This window comes from Cladophialophora carrionii (genome assembly GCF_000365165.1).
Source record: "Cladophialophora carrionii CBS 160.54 unplaced genomic scaffold supercont1.3, whole genome shotgun sequence".
Classification (NCBI taxonomy): domain Eukaryota; kingdom Fungi; phylum Ascomycota; class Eurotiomycetes; order Chaetothyriales; family Herpotrichiellaceae; genus Cladophialophora; species Cladophialophora carrionii.
The window spans coordinates 483,438-499,578 of record NW_008481828.1 but is presented as its reverse complement, the minus strand read 5'-3'; the positions used below and the strand labels follow the sequence as shown (position 1 = coordinate 499,578).

At 53.2% G+C, this 16,141-nt stretch overlaps 7 protein-coding genes across 7 annotated transcripts; 4 read left to right on the top strand and 3 right to left on the bottom strand.

Moving 5' to 3' along the window:
• Positions 1-189: 189 nt before the first annotated feature.
• Positions 190-1,861, bottom strand: G647_03567 (uncharacterized protein; the record flags this gene model as incomplete). The annotated part of the gene is made up of 3 exons (XM_008727912.1): positions 190-870; positions 919-1,354; positions 1,428-1,861. Coding segments are annotated over 3 exons (1,551 nt in total), but the record flags the coding sequence as incomplete, so codon positions are not given.
• An 864-nt stretch (positions 1,862-2,725) lies between these two features.
• G647_03566 (uncharacterized protein) lies at positions 2,726-3,907 on the top strand (the record flags this gene model as incomplete). The annotated part of the gene is made up of 1 exon (XM_008727911.1): positions 2,726-3,907. One exon carries the CDS (start codon positions 2,726-2,728, stop codon positions 3,905-3,907), a length of 1,182 nt encoding a protein of 393 aa, XP_008726133.1.
• Positions 3,908-4,429: 522 nt separating this feature from the next.
• G647_03565 (uncharacterized protein) lies at positions 4,430-8,191 on the top strand (the record flags this gene model as incomplete). The annotated part of the gene is made up of 1 exon (XM_008727910.1): positions 4,430-8,191. One exon carries the CDS (start codon positions 4,430-4,432, stop codon positions 8,189-8,191), a length of 3,762 nt encoding a protein of 1,253 aa, XP_008726132.1.
• Positions 8,192-9,106: 915 nt separating this feature from the next.
• Positions 9,107-10,418, bottom strand: G647_03564 (uncharacterized protein; the record flags this gene model as incomplete). Its single annotated transcript, XM_008727909.1, has 2 exons — positions 9,107-10,141; positions 10,200-10,418. The coding sequence occupies 2 exons, from the start codon at positions 10,416-10,418 to the stop codon at positions 9,107-9,109; spliced, it is 1,254 nt and encodes a 417-aa protein (XP_008726131.1).
• Positions 10,419-11,343: 925 nt separating this feature from the next.
• G647_03563 (uncharacterized protein) lies at positions 11,344-12,424 on the top strand (the record flags this gene model as incomplete). Its single annotated transcript, XM_008727908.1, has 4 exons — positions 11,344-11,403; positions 11,563-11,783; positions 11,840-12,122; positions 12,176-12,424. 4 exons carry the CDS (start codon positions 11,344-11,346, stop codon positions 12,422-12,424), a joined length of 813 nt encoding a protein of 270 aa, XP_008726130.1.
• A 1,110-nt stretch (positions 12,425-13,534) lies between these two features.
• Positions 13,535-15,091, top strand: G647_03562 (uncharacterized protein; the record flags this gene model as incomplete). The annotated part of the gene is made up of 2 exons (XM_008727907.1): positions 13,535-13,907; positions 14,688-15,091. The coding sequence occupies 2 exons, from the start codon at positions 13,535-13,537 to the stop codon at positions 15,089-15,091; spliced, it is 777 nt and encodes a 258-aa protein (XP_008726129.1).
• Positions 15,092-15,279: 188 nt separating this feature from the next.
• On the bottom strand, positions 15,280-16,128 carry G647_03561 (uncharacterized protein; the record flags this gene model as incomplete). The annotated part of the gene is made up of 1 exon (XM_008727906.1): positions 15,280-16,128. The coding sequence occupies one exon, from the start codon at positions 16,126-16,128 to the stop codon at positions 15,280-15,282; it is 849 nt and encodes a 282-aa protein (XP_008726128.1).
• Positions 16,129-16,141: the final 13 nt, after the last annotated feature.

Sequence of the window (16,141 nt, the reverse complement as noted above, 5' to 3'; positions counted from 1 at the left end):
ACATGCCACTCCGTCCCACTAGAATGTCGAGGGGTCTCCTAGTTACATTCAGCATGCACCTAACATTCCATGACAAACACTTACCTTCCGTTCAGATCCTCATGATTTTTTTCGACTCCCCAGCTACTCAGCATACTTACTAGGCGCCGATATGAGACACTGTCTCCATGCACGACGTAGTCAGGTGACCCCATTGAAAATACGGTCTACATCGAAAATTAGCTGTCGCCAATGACCCATGGCCTTCTCCCTTTCACTGACATGTAATAAAGTCTGCCCCTTTTCATTCACGTCGGTTGGGCAAGCTTTCAGCTGACTGAAGAGACGATGGAGCTCCTGAGCCACCCATTCATAATAGGATCCCGTTGATCCCTCCTTGAAGGCATGATATGAATCCCAGGTCAAAAGAGAAAATGCTGGGGACGAATCTGATACTGTTGCGCGAAAAGTAAGAGAGGGACTGATGGACAAACCGCCGGCTCCATAACTGATCGAGACAGAAAACGACAGTAGCCGTGATATGAAGCGGTCTCTGTAGGAATATTTTGCTGCTAAGACGGTCGCAGTGGTTGTCTGGAACGCCAGGGGACATCCGGTTTTGTGGATACGGGAGACAGAATCCGCTCGAGACAGGTTCCAAAACCTCGTTGACCGCGTCCAAGATCGATATGATTTGCCGATCCTGCAAGAACATGCAGGCAATACTGCGTGCCTCGGCACCACAGCAATATGGTTGTCCCTGGAAAACTCGCTGCAAGTTGAATAATCATTCTCCAGCTCCTGTTCCTCGGCTCGGATGATATCGCCCACAGATCGAAGCAGGCTCGGTTTTCGAAGCATTTCCGTCTGGACCTGAGACTCTTGTTTTGCCTATCACTCGTCATTAGCTGGTAAGTAACCAATCTCAAGTACCCTCACTATGTACCCCGCAGAGAGTGACGACTTGGCACCCAAGTAACACCTTTCTGCGAAGTAAGAATCAATCACTGCCACAATTCGGTGCTCAAACGCCCCAGGAAGATTGTCGAGCCTTTGTTCGAGGCCAGAGAAGCCAGAATTGACCTCTTGCCCTAGCACAGTTAACTGCCGATCGACCGACGACATCGACAGGCGCAGTCCGCCTATTTCGGACGTAACCTGTGATGTTTTCCGGGAGACGAGGGGAAGCTCCCGCCGCAGTGTTTGAGCAACAGCACTGGTATCGCTTGCGACATCTTTCATTATCCCATGGCTGTCCCCCAGCTGTTCAGAAAGATCATTCAGCTCATGGCTGATGCGAGAAATGTCGTGGCTGGTTGAGACCGTGCGAAGGAGGACCTCAGATGTGTCGTTGAGGAGATGGCCGCTAGCTTCCCTAAAAGCCCAGCAGTCAGTACTCCTCGCGAAAAGCACTGAAGAGATGGTCAATGTAGAAAAGCGATCATTACAGTTGCAGAGTCTGCAGGGCAAGCGACACATTGGCCTGTAAGCCCTTGACCGTTTCTGAGAAGTCTCGGATTGTGCTTTGTTGAAAGGGAAACGCGGCCTTGCGGAGTGCGAGTTGGATGCGCTCTGGTCCAGCTGCTGTGGGTGAAATGGTTTGACGACATCTCTGAAGGAGTTGTTCGAGCCCATGGATGGCATCGGCACAGGCAATTATGCTGTTCACAGCCTGAGATATCGCAACAAATCGAGCAGGGTTCGCTTTAGTCAGACACGCGTGAGCCACCTCTAGAGTTTCGCTGAGCCCTTCAACATGGCAAAGAATGTTGCGGATCTTCTCATCCTGACCGCGGTAGGCCTGATAGTAGGAGACGAGACCCTGGCAGACCTGAATGCCCAAGGAGATAACTCCAATCGCAGTTCCGGCCACCTCAGCCATCTCGACTGTGCGTCGCCAACCCTAGGTGTGCCGAAGGAGACACGATGTTCAGTGACGATGGGAGAAGAACATTGGAAAAAGAGACAAGAATTGATGGGTGCGGCTGCGAAGTGACAGACATCCTCGAGTCTGCCTGCCCAAAGTTCCCGTCTCTCGAGGCGCAATCGAGGCTCGTGTTCAGCCGTGTCACCGGTCTTTCTGCAGCGTCTTCCTGTTGGTTCATCTATGTCCGGCAGTCTGCACGATCGGCCTTACTGGTTAAATTCAACAGAAGGCTGCGCTCGGCGCTTAAAAATCTGGGGTCTGGTGTGCTGTGGACGGGTGCAAGAACTACAGAGGAATCAGTATCGGCAAAACATACTGTACATATCAGAGCTAGACTTTGACTTTCTCGTATTATCCACATTCCGCTGTCAGACTCAACGACGCCACTCTCATACAGCTCGCGTTCCATTGGACAGATTCACAGCCAGTGCATCTCCCTGACTGCGCACCTGCGCTGCGTCACCGGCTGCGGCGTCATGCCTGCGGAGCTTCAAGTGCCACGCCAGGCCGCAGACTGAGTGACTGAGTGCCTACCGTCTTCCTTCAATTCGTCATGGAGATACTCTGTTCTGCTGTTAGTGCTTGCGGTAATGGAGCTCGCCGTGTCTACTCCGTAGAGACCTGCTTGCTCTTAGTTCTGCAGAGGTAAGCGAGTGGAGCTGTTGACGTTGATCTCTCAGGGAATCGGTGAACCTTTCCCGAACCTTTCCTCGTCTAAAACACTTGCGAGCCTTCCAATACTTTAATCCCTTTCCCCCATGAATCCCCTACGAGCCTGCGTAAGACACGGATGTCTTGTGCCTGAAGAGTTCGAACGATATGCCCAAGTCAGACCTACCTGTGTTCGACAGTGATACCACACAACTCCCGGGAACTGTTATGAAATTTAAGAGAGTGTCTCCTGTGCTCATTGTTCTGGCCATATGTTCATTTCTCCTTTTGATCAAGGTCATTTTGCCGTTCATTGAGGAGGGAAGATCCGCATGGTCTGCGCTCAACTCGGAATCTGCGGCTGGAGGTGTCTTCGGAGTGAACAAGCACCCCAGGTTGCCCGGTTCCATTCACGTCAAAACCCTCGATCCTGACTTGCTTCCGCGATCAACGAAGGGGAAGACGGGTCCCGAGGCTGTTCAAAAGAGACTGGTGTTCATTGGTGACATTCATGGATGCAGAGAGGAATTGGAAGCTCTGTTGAAGAAGCTGCGATTTGACCCTTCGAGAGATCACCTGGTTGCTCTGGGAGACATAGTTTCTAAAGGGCCCGACTCTTTGGGGGTGATTGATTTATTACGTCGGTACAACGCATCTTGCGTAAGAGGAAACCACGATGATCGCCTTCTCCTTGTCGCGCAGAGTTTTCAAGCACAGTCTGCGGCTACCCACAAGAGCCTGAAATCGGGAAAGCACACAGGCAAACACAAGCATGAGGACCCCGTGGAGCGATTAGCGAGATCTCTGAGCACTGCGCAGCTTGAGTATTTACAGTCATGTCCCATCATACTTAGGATAGGGGAGATGGAGGCTTTCAACGGAAAAGCTGTGGCCGTCCATGCTGGGCTCGTCCCGGGGCTGGCGCTTGACTTGCAGGATCCCGTCTCAGCTATGAACATGAGAGTACTTGATCTTGCGACACATTTGCCATCGCACAAGCACAAACTGAAGGGCAGCGTTGCATGGTACAAGCTATGGAACAGATATCAACAGCTACTCAATCTGCACAAGCGGTTCGGCAAGCACAAAGAAGAACGGGAATCCGAGTCACGCACCACAGTGATCTATGGCCATAACGCTAAAGAAGGCTTGCAGATCCGCAGATACACCAAGGGCCTCGACACTGGCTGTGTGAAGGGAGGCAAGCTCACCGCTTTGGTGGTTGACGGCGACGGGAGGCAGCAGATAGTCCAAGTCAAGGCCAAAAAGCACGCGCACCGTTCGTCCCTTCAAGTCGACGTACTGCGAGATGGAGGGCCGGAAGCACCTCCAAGCGACAACGCAGGTTGAATCCACGGAATTGTATTGCGAGACGTTCCCGCGGTGTGGGTGTTGATGGCAGCGGGCTGGCTTGTCGCCTGCATCCGACACGTCAAACTGACACACGAGGGAGAACATGACTGACCTCTGACCGCTCGAGCCGCATCACTGGAATGTGACAGGGTCTATGCCGCAGATTCCTATTGTCAAGCCGGTTGCCGCACCTTCAGAACTTTAATCTCCGATCGACACTGAATGCGGAAGACTCTATTGTCTGTCAATCGTGACACTCGACTTATTCTCCGTCCCCCATTGTTCTCGAGTGCGCATCATGGATCTGCATGCAAGTTCTTTCTTCTGTACTCGAAGCGTCCATTGCGGCGACAAAGAAACACTCGAGCCTTACTCTGCGTACCAAGGAGCTGTAGTACGCAAATCTCAAGTCATGATCTATCGCCCAACAACAAATCGAGACAACATCGCACGTTCACGAGTGAGAATTCTGAGACGTGACTTTCAAGAAACTGAAGGTCGGTCCTCGCGCATGCGACTATGGACTCGGAAGACAAGCTGTCGGGTCCGCACCGAGATGACCACGGCGAACCACAAACTCCCGAAAGTAATGTTTCAACCTACACAAGACTCGGAGTGGGTGGCATTACATCGCCTCAAGGCAGAGTTTTGAGACCTCCGTCAGCAGCAAGTCGACAGTCATCAGCAGCAGCAAGCCGACGGTCATCGGCTTTTGGACTTGCTTCCCGGAGTGCCTCGTCTGCTTTGGGTCTAGGACAAGAGAACGACATCACAGACTTGAGCAGCTTGGCAGATCGGCTTGCGAGGTGGCATTCACCTCAAGGCACCCTCGAGGTGACCGAGAATCAAGAGGAGACTGAGGTAGGAAGAAGCAGTCGACCGAGTTCAAGAAGTTTAAGCCGAGGAAGTGGCGCTCACGATGATGCACCTGACAGGCGAGGAAACGACACGAGCGCCGAAGAACAAGACGAAAGGAAGGACAGCAGAAAGAGTGGAGAAGAGAAGCTACTTCTCGACAACGAAAAACTCCGCTTGGACAGAGCTCAGTTGGAGAAGGATATCAAGGTTCTCGAACGACAATGGGACGAGCAAGCAGATGAGATCCGAGAACTGCGGGCAGAACAGAAAGCAACAGAGTTGTCTGCCGAGCGTCGACAGCTGGACATGTTGGAACTTCAGATGTCGAAAGAAGATGCGGATAAAGAGCTGGAGATCTCAGAAGCGCGAGTCGCTGAATTGGAAGAACAAGTCGCACGGCTCCGACGTTTGGAGGGTGTCCAGGAAAAGTTGAACAAGGCAGAATGGCAATTGGGTGATTATTATAACGAGCTCGAAGGCAAGGAAGCTGAGTTCATCCGATTGCGCCAGGAAGTGGAAGAGCTCAAAGCGTCCAATGGTCCACTTGAAAGAGCCCTCCAGCGAAGCGAGCAAGAACGTGACAACCTGAATGCAGAGATGCAAACCGTCCTCCAGTGGATGGAGAAACTGCATGAGCAGCAGGTCAAGAGCGATATCGACCAATTCCGAGAATATGACAACCAATTACTTGAGCGTTTGGATCGACGAGAAGCCGCGCGAAACCGTGGTTCTGTTGGGTCATCGCCGCCACAGCACGAGGTTCTCGGTGATTTCATGTCTTCACGGCCACAGAGCCTGACTAGCCAGTCAAGGATCTCGTTGGTGCCACACGGCCTTGACGCTGAAAGAGGCGTCCGCTCGAGGCCGCAGAGCACGGCAAGCTGTGTGCCAGAGTCGGCCGCCGTGCATTCCTCTCCACGGCCAGCCAGCATGGCTCCGGCGGCGTCGAGCCAGCCGGATGATGGCGCATATCATCAGCGACGGGAAAGCCGAAGGATCTCTTTCCAGGGACTCAACTCACGTCAGCATTTCGATATTCCTCCTATTCATCGTCGATTAGAGCTTCTGCGGAGGAGGACCACCCCCCCAACCTCGTCGCGTCTGAGACACTCTTCAATCCCGGCAGAATCTCGTTTAGATGCGTTTTTCCGACCAAGTAATGTTCCGTCATCGCCGAGTCTCCTGGATCTCGCCAGCACCGATGTCAGCGAAGGTCTCTCTAGTCGTGCTCTCTCAGCTCCCATCACCAAAGAAGAGCACGCAGAGCTACGTGAATATGTGAAGGTAAAGTTTCCTGTACCGATCACGTGGGAGAACGCCAAAACTCGGGCAGTCTTTGAGCCTGAGCATACAACACCTCCTGAAGAGAGCCAGGCCGTGCCTCTCGAAGTGGGCCAAGCCGCGTTCTTCGAGGAAAGTCTGGCTGTACGTCCTGGAGAGAGCCAGTTCGAACCTCTTGAAGAGAGTCAGGGCACGGCACCCCGCGGTGTAGCCTCGTTGGCCAGTCCATTTGAGTGGCAGATCTTGGGATTAACTTTTGGCAATAGTGTTAGTAAACATCCCCAGCGACGTACCTCCCAGCAGCCTGCCGCAATCACCATGAAGCTGGAAGGACCGTCGTTTGACTCATCGAAGGATTCTGTGCAGGCCTCCGCAGAGGTGGCCAAGTATGTTCCTTCAAGCCCACTGTTGGCGGATTCTTCCAGGAATTCGAACACCGCCGAGTTGATAAAGGCCACTGGCAGTAGTAGCCCTGTCAGTCCACTTGTGGCTAGTTCCGGCTTGCGCAAGAGACGTGGCGATTTCTCCTCGGTGACAGCGCTGGGCTCACCGATAGCAAAAAGTCGCGACTTATTCGATTCTCTAGGAGCCCATTCACCTACAAGTCCAACGAAGAGTCCGAACATGAAGGCACTCCCCTCGCCGAGGTCCACGTCTACTTCTACTACACCGCGAAGTCCTTACAAGATTCCTCTGCCTGCTAGCGACAATGAGGCCGAAGGGGCCGGGACCGCTCTCATAACGTTCGTCGATGCGTTCGAACCACTCCCTCTCTACAAGCGCAGAGATGGCGGAGTACGCAAACCTGCGCTGAGGCGCATTCGAACTGGTCCTGTCCTGTCCGCTCCCAGGCCCGTTGTTACAGCTCTGTCCGATGAAGTAGACATAGACGGTCTCGCAGCTCAACAGCAGGTAAGTTCAGATGTTGCTGCCACCACACTTCCACAGGCTGCGCTTGCGGCGAGTCAGACACATGAGTCTACAAGGTCGGGAGCAGTGTCCATGGGTATTCACAGATCAGAGGCCGACGTTGGCCCCTTGCCAAGATATACCGAAGGATCGGCAGACAATGAACAGAAGGGAGTGGACGCGGACCGCGAAACTCGGCCACATATCGTCGCGGGTGTGTTGGTCGCAATCAACATAGCGATGTTTCTAGCAGCGATGCTCGTTCTCTACACCAACCTCTCGGTTCTCAGAGCACCTACTCCTGTGTGGACGTCGGCACCTGCTTCGGCATGTCCCCCCCGTCAGATCGGCTGCGACAACCCTGATTGGGAATCATGCAATAGCGTCCATGAGGTCCATTTCGACAAGATGACAGATCCGCTGTGGATGACCTCGACGTTAACGGAGACATCGACTGAAATTATAACAGAGAGAGCCACGGAAACTCAGACGAAGACTGAGACAGAAACCTCCACTAAGATCGACTACGAGACACATACCAAGATAGTGGTGTCGACAGAATTGCTGGCCTTGACCACCTTCGAGACACAATTTATCGCAACAGAGACGGAAGTCGAGGTCGAGACCTTTACTACAACATCAACATCGACGCTCGTTCAAACGCAAACCGAGACCGAGATCTCGACATCAACAGCAACAGCTACAGTGACGAAACTTGAAGTCGAAGTCGAAACCGAAACCGAGACGCTCATCAAGACTCACACTTTCACAGAAACAGGCTCTCTAGCGTTGTGCGCCGATCCTCACTTCCCTCGGGATCTGCCCATCCTTCCACCAACGCGATCCTTCACGGGTGCTCAATTCCCGAGTTTCATGCTCATGGATCCCGCGTCCGGCCACCCGAAGCCTGTTCCCGCCCCGCGACCCGTACCATCCACAGGCATATCACACTCGTCTGCGTCGCCATGCGAATGCGCCTGCCCTCACTCTCACCCAGTTCCCAGCTCGACGTCAACGAGAACCATGGGGTTGACAAACTCCCAAATCGACGCCCGAGCCGCGAAGGTCAAGCAGAGGACCGCTCAGTCGCAGATGCACATGCAGCATAACCGCGCGTACCTGGGCCGCACGTACTGGGGCTTCATCCCGGAGGTGCAACGCTTCTTGGACATCGTGCACTTTGAAGTGACGGAACTGTTGTTGGGCGGCACGCGGGGAATGCGGAAGTATTAAAGCACACATGTGTGGTGACGTGGCGGGTGGTTATCTACTGGTTGGTCATTTACCTGACCGTGAGCGATGTCTGGGGCGAAAAGATGATGCAACGCAGTGGAGACTGTGCGTGCGTGAGTGAGTGGGTTTGTGCGCAAGGCGGGCTGCTGACTGACTTGGCTGGAAGTCGTGCGTTCAGCCGAATCGACGACATGGAGGTGATGTGGGTGGACAGACATAGGAGCACGTTTGAGGTGTGCATATCTACCTACCCTCGAACTCGTACCAGCTTGAACCAATAGTAGGGCAGGGAGATCCATCCGCAGAGATGACCATAGTTTTCGCAGATAGGCACATACCTACCTAGGTAGCCACGCCAGATTCAATCAATACAGGATGAATGACCAAACGAACGGACGAATAGATGAATGATAGTAATAGTTGGATTTTGCTCGTATAAGAGAGGTAAGGGTACTAATACAGTACATACATACAGGACATGACATGGATCTTATCCATCTACAGTACTAGTTAAACGGTACTTCCAGACTTTCTACAGTACAGTACCTGAGTGCCCGAGGTATCCTGCGCGGCATCCAAAACTTCAAAAATGCCTTCCTTGGTCAGGGAGGAGTCGAGAGGAAGTCCCTGGCTCGCAGCCTTGGAGCTTGAGACTGTCCACGCCAGCCAACTCCTCCTTTAGACAGTAGGGTTGAAGACGACCTGATTTCAGTGTGATCACAACTTCGGGGACTTCATCTCTCCTGAAAACACCTGCAATGCTCGGGGGGTATCTCATAAACGTTGGGTGATCTCTTTCTTGCAGTCGGTCACTCACTCACTCACTCTCTTTCTCTCTCACGTCAAGTTCCGGTGGTTCCCACTTCTCCTCTGTTTAAAGTATATTGTATTTCACGACATATTGGTGTCGTTGAATTACTGCTTCTCGTCGACAGTATGTGCTTCGACGTCTGTATACTCGGGCGGCGTGTCTATCGCCTCTTCGTCGATGATCAACGCGTCCTTCTCTTCCTCGTCAAGCACAATCTCCACGACACGGATGTCCCGTCCGGTGGCATTCCCACGCACTCCGCCCCGGTGGAATCGGATCCACAGGTACGAGATGCATTGACCAACGAGCATTCCGATCGCACTGGCCATGAGGCCACCGATGACGCCGAGGATCGCAGGGATGACGAAGAACCGGAGCGTTTGGTGCAGCATATGGCCGAAGCGGTGGAAGCGGTGATGGGCAAAATGCTGGCCGTGATGGTGAGGGCCGTGATGGTGAGGGCCGTGAGGGCCGTGTGGGCCGTGAAGACCATGGGGACCACGATGAGGAGGGCCATGGAACCCGTTAGGAGGACCGCGATGCGGACCACCATGAGGTCCCCCAAAACCGTGGGGAGGACGGCCACCGAACATGCCTGGTCCCTTGCCGCGGCCACGTCCACATCCTTTGTCCTTGGGTTGATCCTCGCTGTTGTTTGCGCTACTCCAGGCCTTTGTTGCAGAGGAGGCACGTGCTTTTGCGGCTTCCATGATTGCTTGCAATCGGGCGACGATGATGGCCCGAAGACGGCAGAGAGACCATTTGGAAGTTGTGTCGCACGTTTGGGCGCCCGGGGTGTCTTCAAAGGGAATACTGAGGATACGGGCGATGGAGGTTTGGTCGGAAGTGTGCAGGAGCTCGATGGCGATGGTGTCGACCTTCACTGGGTAGCCTTGAAGACCAAGAATCGTGAACCTGAGGGGGAGGATTGATACATCGGGCTCGTCGGCGGATGTGATAGGTGGTAACCTTTCCCAGGCAAAGTCCAGTTGTACTGGGTCTGTTTTTCGACCATCTTCCACCCGAATCTGGGGCGCAGTGACAATGTAGGGGATGGCGGCGTTGGAAGGGTCGGAGGAGAAAATCGGAAGGCCATTGATAGTCAGGCCTTGTTCGGAGTCCATGTCGAATTCAAGATGCTGTAGAAGGCGGTGGTCAGCATGGTCATCATCCTCCCCGGGGTGAGCACGTGCTTACTATTTTGTTCTCGACATCGTCTTCTGGATGTTGTGTGTCTTCAACACCAAAGTAGGGACATCCAGGGCAGTCAAGGTCGACGGTGTGGCCTGTAGTAGCGAGCAGAGAGGCCAACTCGGACTTTGCCTGTTGTGCGGCTTCTGACACTTCGAGGGGCACAAGGAAAGCTGACGCCTGGAGGGCCAGATAGCCCGCGACCAGCGCAGGGGCGATGTGCATGGTGGAGGTGAAGGGCTCTGATAACGTTGAGACAAACGAGCAAGAGAATGTCGCAATTCGACGAACAGCAGCGAACAGTATAGCCAAACAAAGAGAGATCCAATTAGTAAAGCGGTGGTGAAGAAGTGGTGAGAGAGCAGCGGCCTGATTGTATGTACTGGCACCTCGCACACGCAACTCACGGATGCGCCGGGACTTGTTTTTATGAATAGAATCATCGCCGGCTCCGGATTTCAACAAACACCGAGCCGCCAGGCCCGCGCTAGCCCCAAATTGGCCAGCCAGGCGCGCCATCACCACCGTAAGCGAACCTTGTTATGTCAGCGGCAGGTCCTGCACGTGCTGTCGAGTCTTACTAGGGTCTCACTTCCTTCTCATTATTCCTCATCGTCTCATAATTCGTTCTCGACAGCTTTGTTGACTCTCTAAGCCGATTAGTGGTTTATCGCAGCTTCTGTGTGCCAGAACCTGTTTTGCTTACCCCTAACTCGCTGAATAGAACCCCCAGGACACGCTGTTTTAATGCTGTGTGACAGTCATGATTCGGCAGCAGTCTTGCTCAAGTGACCTGTGCAAGCAGAGAAGTCGGAGCTGAGGAGCACCTTCGTCCAATCCAGCCTTCTTGCTGGCTGAGCAGTGACAACTTCTCCTCGCGACTTATATTGACATCCCAAGCCACATGATTCCATCACGCTCTGCACCAATGAGAGTTGCATTTCTTTCACCAATGAGACGCCGCTTGTTGCCTGGAGTCTGTTGGCATGAGGCTGAGTCTCAAACGTCAGGCAGACTTGCTGCTCCCGACCTGCCTCATCTCAGCTCAGTTATACCTATCTCGCACGGTGTTGGGTTCAGTACGGGTAGTAACTGAGCTGATGTTCACCTCTACGCGATCGATGCAACGGCCAGTTACCACCTCTCCGGAATGACAGACCCCTTCTCGGTTGCGAGTGGTGCGATAGGTGTTGTCTCCTTGGGTCTGACAGTATGCGACGGCCTTATCTCCTATTTCTCGGCTTTCAAAGGACAAGATCAATTCCTTAGCAGCCTTTCCGAAAGGGCGGAGCATCTCAACAAATCTCTTCACCTGCTAAATCAAGCTCTGCCACCATTAAGAACACGGACACCTGATGTCGCGCGCTAGATCGAACAATCACTTGCAGAATGCGGGTCAGGTATACTCGCACTTCAAACCAAGGTGGCCGCCCTCCAACGTGTGCACGGGCCTTCGCTCAGGCGGGACAGTCTGCATCATGCCGCAAGGAAGGCGATATTCCCCTTCAACAAAGATGCCCTAGTCGAGCTATCGGGCACCATTGACAGCTTGCAGCAGAACCTGGAAACTGTCCTGGTCATTGCCAATCTGTATGCCACTGGTTTGCCGCTTTCTGTTAGTTGCAATCGTTACTGATTACTTCCAGAGAAGCCACGTCGGCCCAGCTCAATGTCCAGAATGTAGTGAACGACAAGGTGGATGCCGTCATCACCCTTTCTAATGGAATCCGCGCCGGCGTCCAAAATGTCAGTCAGGACATCTCTTTGCTACGCAACGACTTCTCGGCCTTCAAGAGCGATCTCGGAATGGTAAAGTCTGCTCTCGACCCAGGCCTCCAAGCAGTCATGCAACGCATTGACCATTTATCGGGGCAAGTTGGTATGATGCAGGTGTCTCATGCTACATCAGGGGCCAACTTTCAGAGCGTGGTATGGATGTGCTCAAGTAACTTATGGCGGAGTTGCCTCTAATAGACAAGAAGAATATTCAGGCTCGTACGCTCCAACAACGGCTCATCGCCAAGCCAAGCCTCTTCCACCAGTTCTGCGTCGAAGACAAAGAGACAAAAATCACGACGAAACTAGGCTTCCTCTCCAAGAAACTTTCTCATCAATTTGCATTTGTCGCTATTCGGCCCGTCGTCAAAAGGCCCAAAAACAGGTTCTCTCCTTCGAGCACAGCCGATATACGGCCCATGAACCGCACTGTCCTTTCCACGTTGAGGACATAAAGCAACGTCGCCTACAGTTCAAGTTTTCCTGTTGCTCTATGCTGATCTCTCGCAGTCTTCGCGTTATGGCCAGCTTAACCAGTGGAGCTGGTGGATATTCGCTCTCTGCGCAAGTCGCCTGGATCCCGATGGTCTCTTCTGCCTCTTCGCCCGCGTTTAGGCTAATACTCCAGCTCCGGCACAATATCGTCAACAGCACGCAAACCTGGGCGCTTCTGGAAGCGGCCGCCTTGCCCTGTTGAAGCTGGTTGCTGACGGCAGAGCACATCCTAGGGAGACCGACGAACATGGGACTACTTTGCTCGAGGTATGATTGACTTCGGGCACGCCGGACCCTGGCTGATCTTGATCGCAGAAAGCAATTCTACTTTACAACAGTTTGAGGAATGAAGAAGAAGGTCAGCAACCGTTCCCCCGACTTCTATACCACCTAGCAGCCTAGCGATGAAGTCCCGTAACCCTCACGTCACGTGACTTCCGACCAGTTGCACGCCTTTCCTAGACATGAAGCTTGCTCGAACGATAACTAATGTTGTGTGCTGTAGATCAACTTGTGGAAGTATTGAGTCGCTTCCTGTGTTCTCTTGCATCCCTAGGTGGAAGAGCTCCAGTCATGGCGGTGATCAGGTGAGCGTACCGCTATAGCATCGTCAACCTGATCTGATTCATTACGAGTAGCGGAGCAAGTCACTCTTCATGGCGACTTCGTCCAGAACTTGGCTTAGTTTCCAAGCGTTTGATAGATCCAGGCGCATTAGAGCATGATCATTCGCGTCTAGGATTCTTGGGGTGGCATGTTTTGATACAGTATCATGAATGGGATAATGGTAAGAGTTGCCTCCTTATAGCGCCGGGACCCATGCTGAGCTCCTAGTGTTTGATAGCGGACCAGTGAGCCTAGCCGTGCGACGCCGTGACCCTTTCAGACTCTCACGCCTTTTGCAAAACCAAAACGTGCGACATCCGCTACTTGCTGTGAATGATTGGGGACGTACGCCACTTCATCTGTCAGCTACGTGGCCTCTTGGGTTTGCAATCCTACTGAAGCATGGCGGGGCTTCGCTAGTCAACCAGAGAGACGAATCGGGACGATTGCCTTTGACCTATGCCATGGACTACCTCGAGAACAGCAGACCATGGAGGCGTTATCACTATCTAGAAAGGCTTGATATACCGCAGGAGCTGTTGAATGCCACGGAGTTGCTGCTAGCCGCCGGTTCCACCATTGCCGATTCCTCGGAAGCAAGGGATAAAATGGTGAAATTATTAGCAGGGTTCCTCAACACTGGCAATGTGTTCATGGCCGACTTAACGCTCGAGGCGTTTGCTCATCGAAGACGGTATCTGCAGAAACTCGCACAAAGACATCTCCCGCGCCATTTCTGGCATAGAAACGGCGTCAGACCCGACAGAGTTTTGGACGAGAAGGCGTTCGAAGTGGTCCATGCACTTTCAAAGGCCGGGGCCAACATTCCCTCCGCTTGTACTATTCCTAAGGAGCAACGGACGATATGGCATACTCACACGGTGCTAATTAGGGTGGCCTTGGCACAGAAACTTTTTGATGCCGGCTTTCGAGACGTCGACGGGCACGATCACCAAGGCCATACGCCCTTGACATTCTACCACGCATCGCGTTATTTTTGGGACGTGGAAATCGCGCTGGAACATGTACAGTGGTTGTGCTACCATGGTGCTAACTTGCTTTGCGATTTTCCTCCTTGCAGAGGCGCCCAGTTAGGCGGTGGTTGCAGAAATCGAGCTGAGCATCAAAGACCACCGCGGCTGAAGACGATCCACTCCTTTGCTTATGGTTTAGCAAAGTACGATTTCCCTATGCAGCCCCTACAGCCTTCGGATTTTCTGGCTACGATCTTGAGCTCCAGCGTTACCGATGGGTGTGCCTGTGCTTGTTCCGAGCAAGGATGTGTCCCCGATGTACTTCTTCTTGGCCACTATGCTACGCTCAAATGCTGTCACAAATGGGCATCGTCGTCCTTCCCATGGGAGCCTTTCGTTTTACAGCTAAGGTCCTCCTTCAAAACCCTTTCCATAGCATTGATCAGGCTGTGGACCTTCGAAGCTCTGGAGTTGACACATACCTGTTGTCGGCATGGTTGCACCGAATATCAGACCCCAAGGGACAAGAAATGACCGTTCTCAACACCCACGGACGACGAAATTCAAGAGATTCAGCATGAGGAACGAGAATTGATATCATTGCATGAAGAATTGGTGGTGGAGTTCACTGATGCTTGGCTAGTTTACAAGAGGAGCCGTGGGCATTTCCTGTCAAGGGTGTGGGAGCCCAGATTGCAAGAGATCAGCCGAAAACGTGCTCAGTTGTCGGAGGAAGAGATTGCGGGTTTCGAAAGTGTGGGCGTTAAGGTGGAGATTGACGACACGGACATCTTGCAAGGAGTGCAATTCGACGACGAAGCTCAATCCCACGACGAAGGCCAAGCCGACGACGACGATCAGCTAGATGATGACCAAGAGGGACAACAGGACGGAGATTATAACGGCCAAACCATCGAAGGCATCGATGATATCGAGGTTGCAGAGATTCTGACCGAACCAGCGCGTGTCAACGGCCTCGAGGACTACGATGTTTGGTTCAAGATGATCGGCAGGCCAGACCATCGGCTGGCATCAGAGCATGATTGAGGACGAGCCATTTGGATGGTCTCCATAAAAGGCACAGCAACGCGGCTGAACCACTGCAAGTATGCTCGATACATTCTGCAAGATTAATGAAGGCCCACAGCATCTTAGAGACTGACATCCGAGGCAGGTAGTTTTCCTTGAACAATGTAGCTGCTCTTTTTAGCTGCTCTTGGACTCGAAATCCCAATCTATATGTTCAGAAGCTTCAACCACTCGCTGACATCCGCCCCTTCGTCCTGGTCGACCATGAACAGAGGATGTCTCGGCACTGGTTCGGTCTTCAATTGCCGCCCGTTTGGCCTAATACTCTCACCTCGCTCATCACCTCCCTTCCCCGTCCCCGTCCCTGGTCCCCTGCTGCCGAGGGAATCTTCTTCCCCCACCGAACTCGTGATCCTCGTTGCACCGGTCTTTGCCAGGTCTGCGATCCAAGGAACCGCGAAATGGCACCACACGGCGTGATCCGGCCTCAGCCATTCCTGCTCCAAGCAGTCCCGGTCGAGTGTCCCCAGCCAGATGTCAAACATGCAGGGCGCGGCGGCGGCTTTCCACGGCTCCGGATACGCGGAATAAGTGACGCTGTAGGCGAGAGGAGTCCCGCACCGTCCGCAAAACCAGCGATGCCGATCAGGGGAGGAGATATAATGACCCAGGGTGGAGTTTGAAGCTGAGACCATATTGGATCCGTCTTCGAAAGCGTCCACGACCGAAGCGAGCGGCTGCCATTCTCTTGCAGTGTCATCAATCGGTGGAGGTTGTTGAAGGGCGTCGTTGGAAAGGACGGACACTTCCACGGTCTTCATCTCGGTGACCAGGCACATCGGGAGCACACTCGCTGTCGCGCGTCGGCAGTCGTTACAGTGATCGAGCAGCACGAACGGGATGCGTGGCATATCCTCCATCTTTTCGGTGTTTATCTCCCCACTGTGATATGGCGCGACAGGACGGTCAGAGTGTTCGGGCACAGAGACGCGATAGCGTATAGAGCCACAGTTACACCCACCGTGGAGGGTTAATGGGTCCTTTGGGAGTGGCATCTTGGGGTATTGT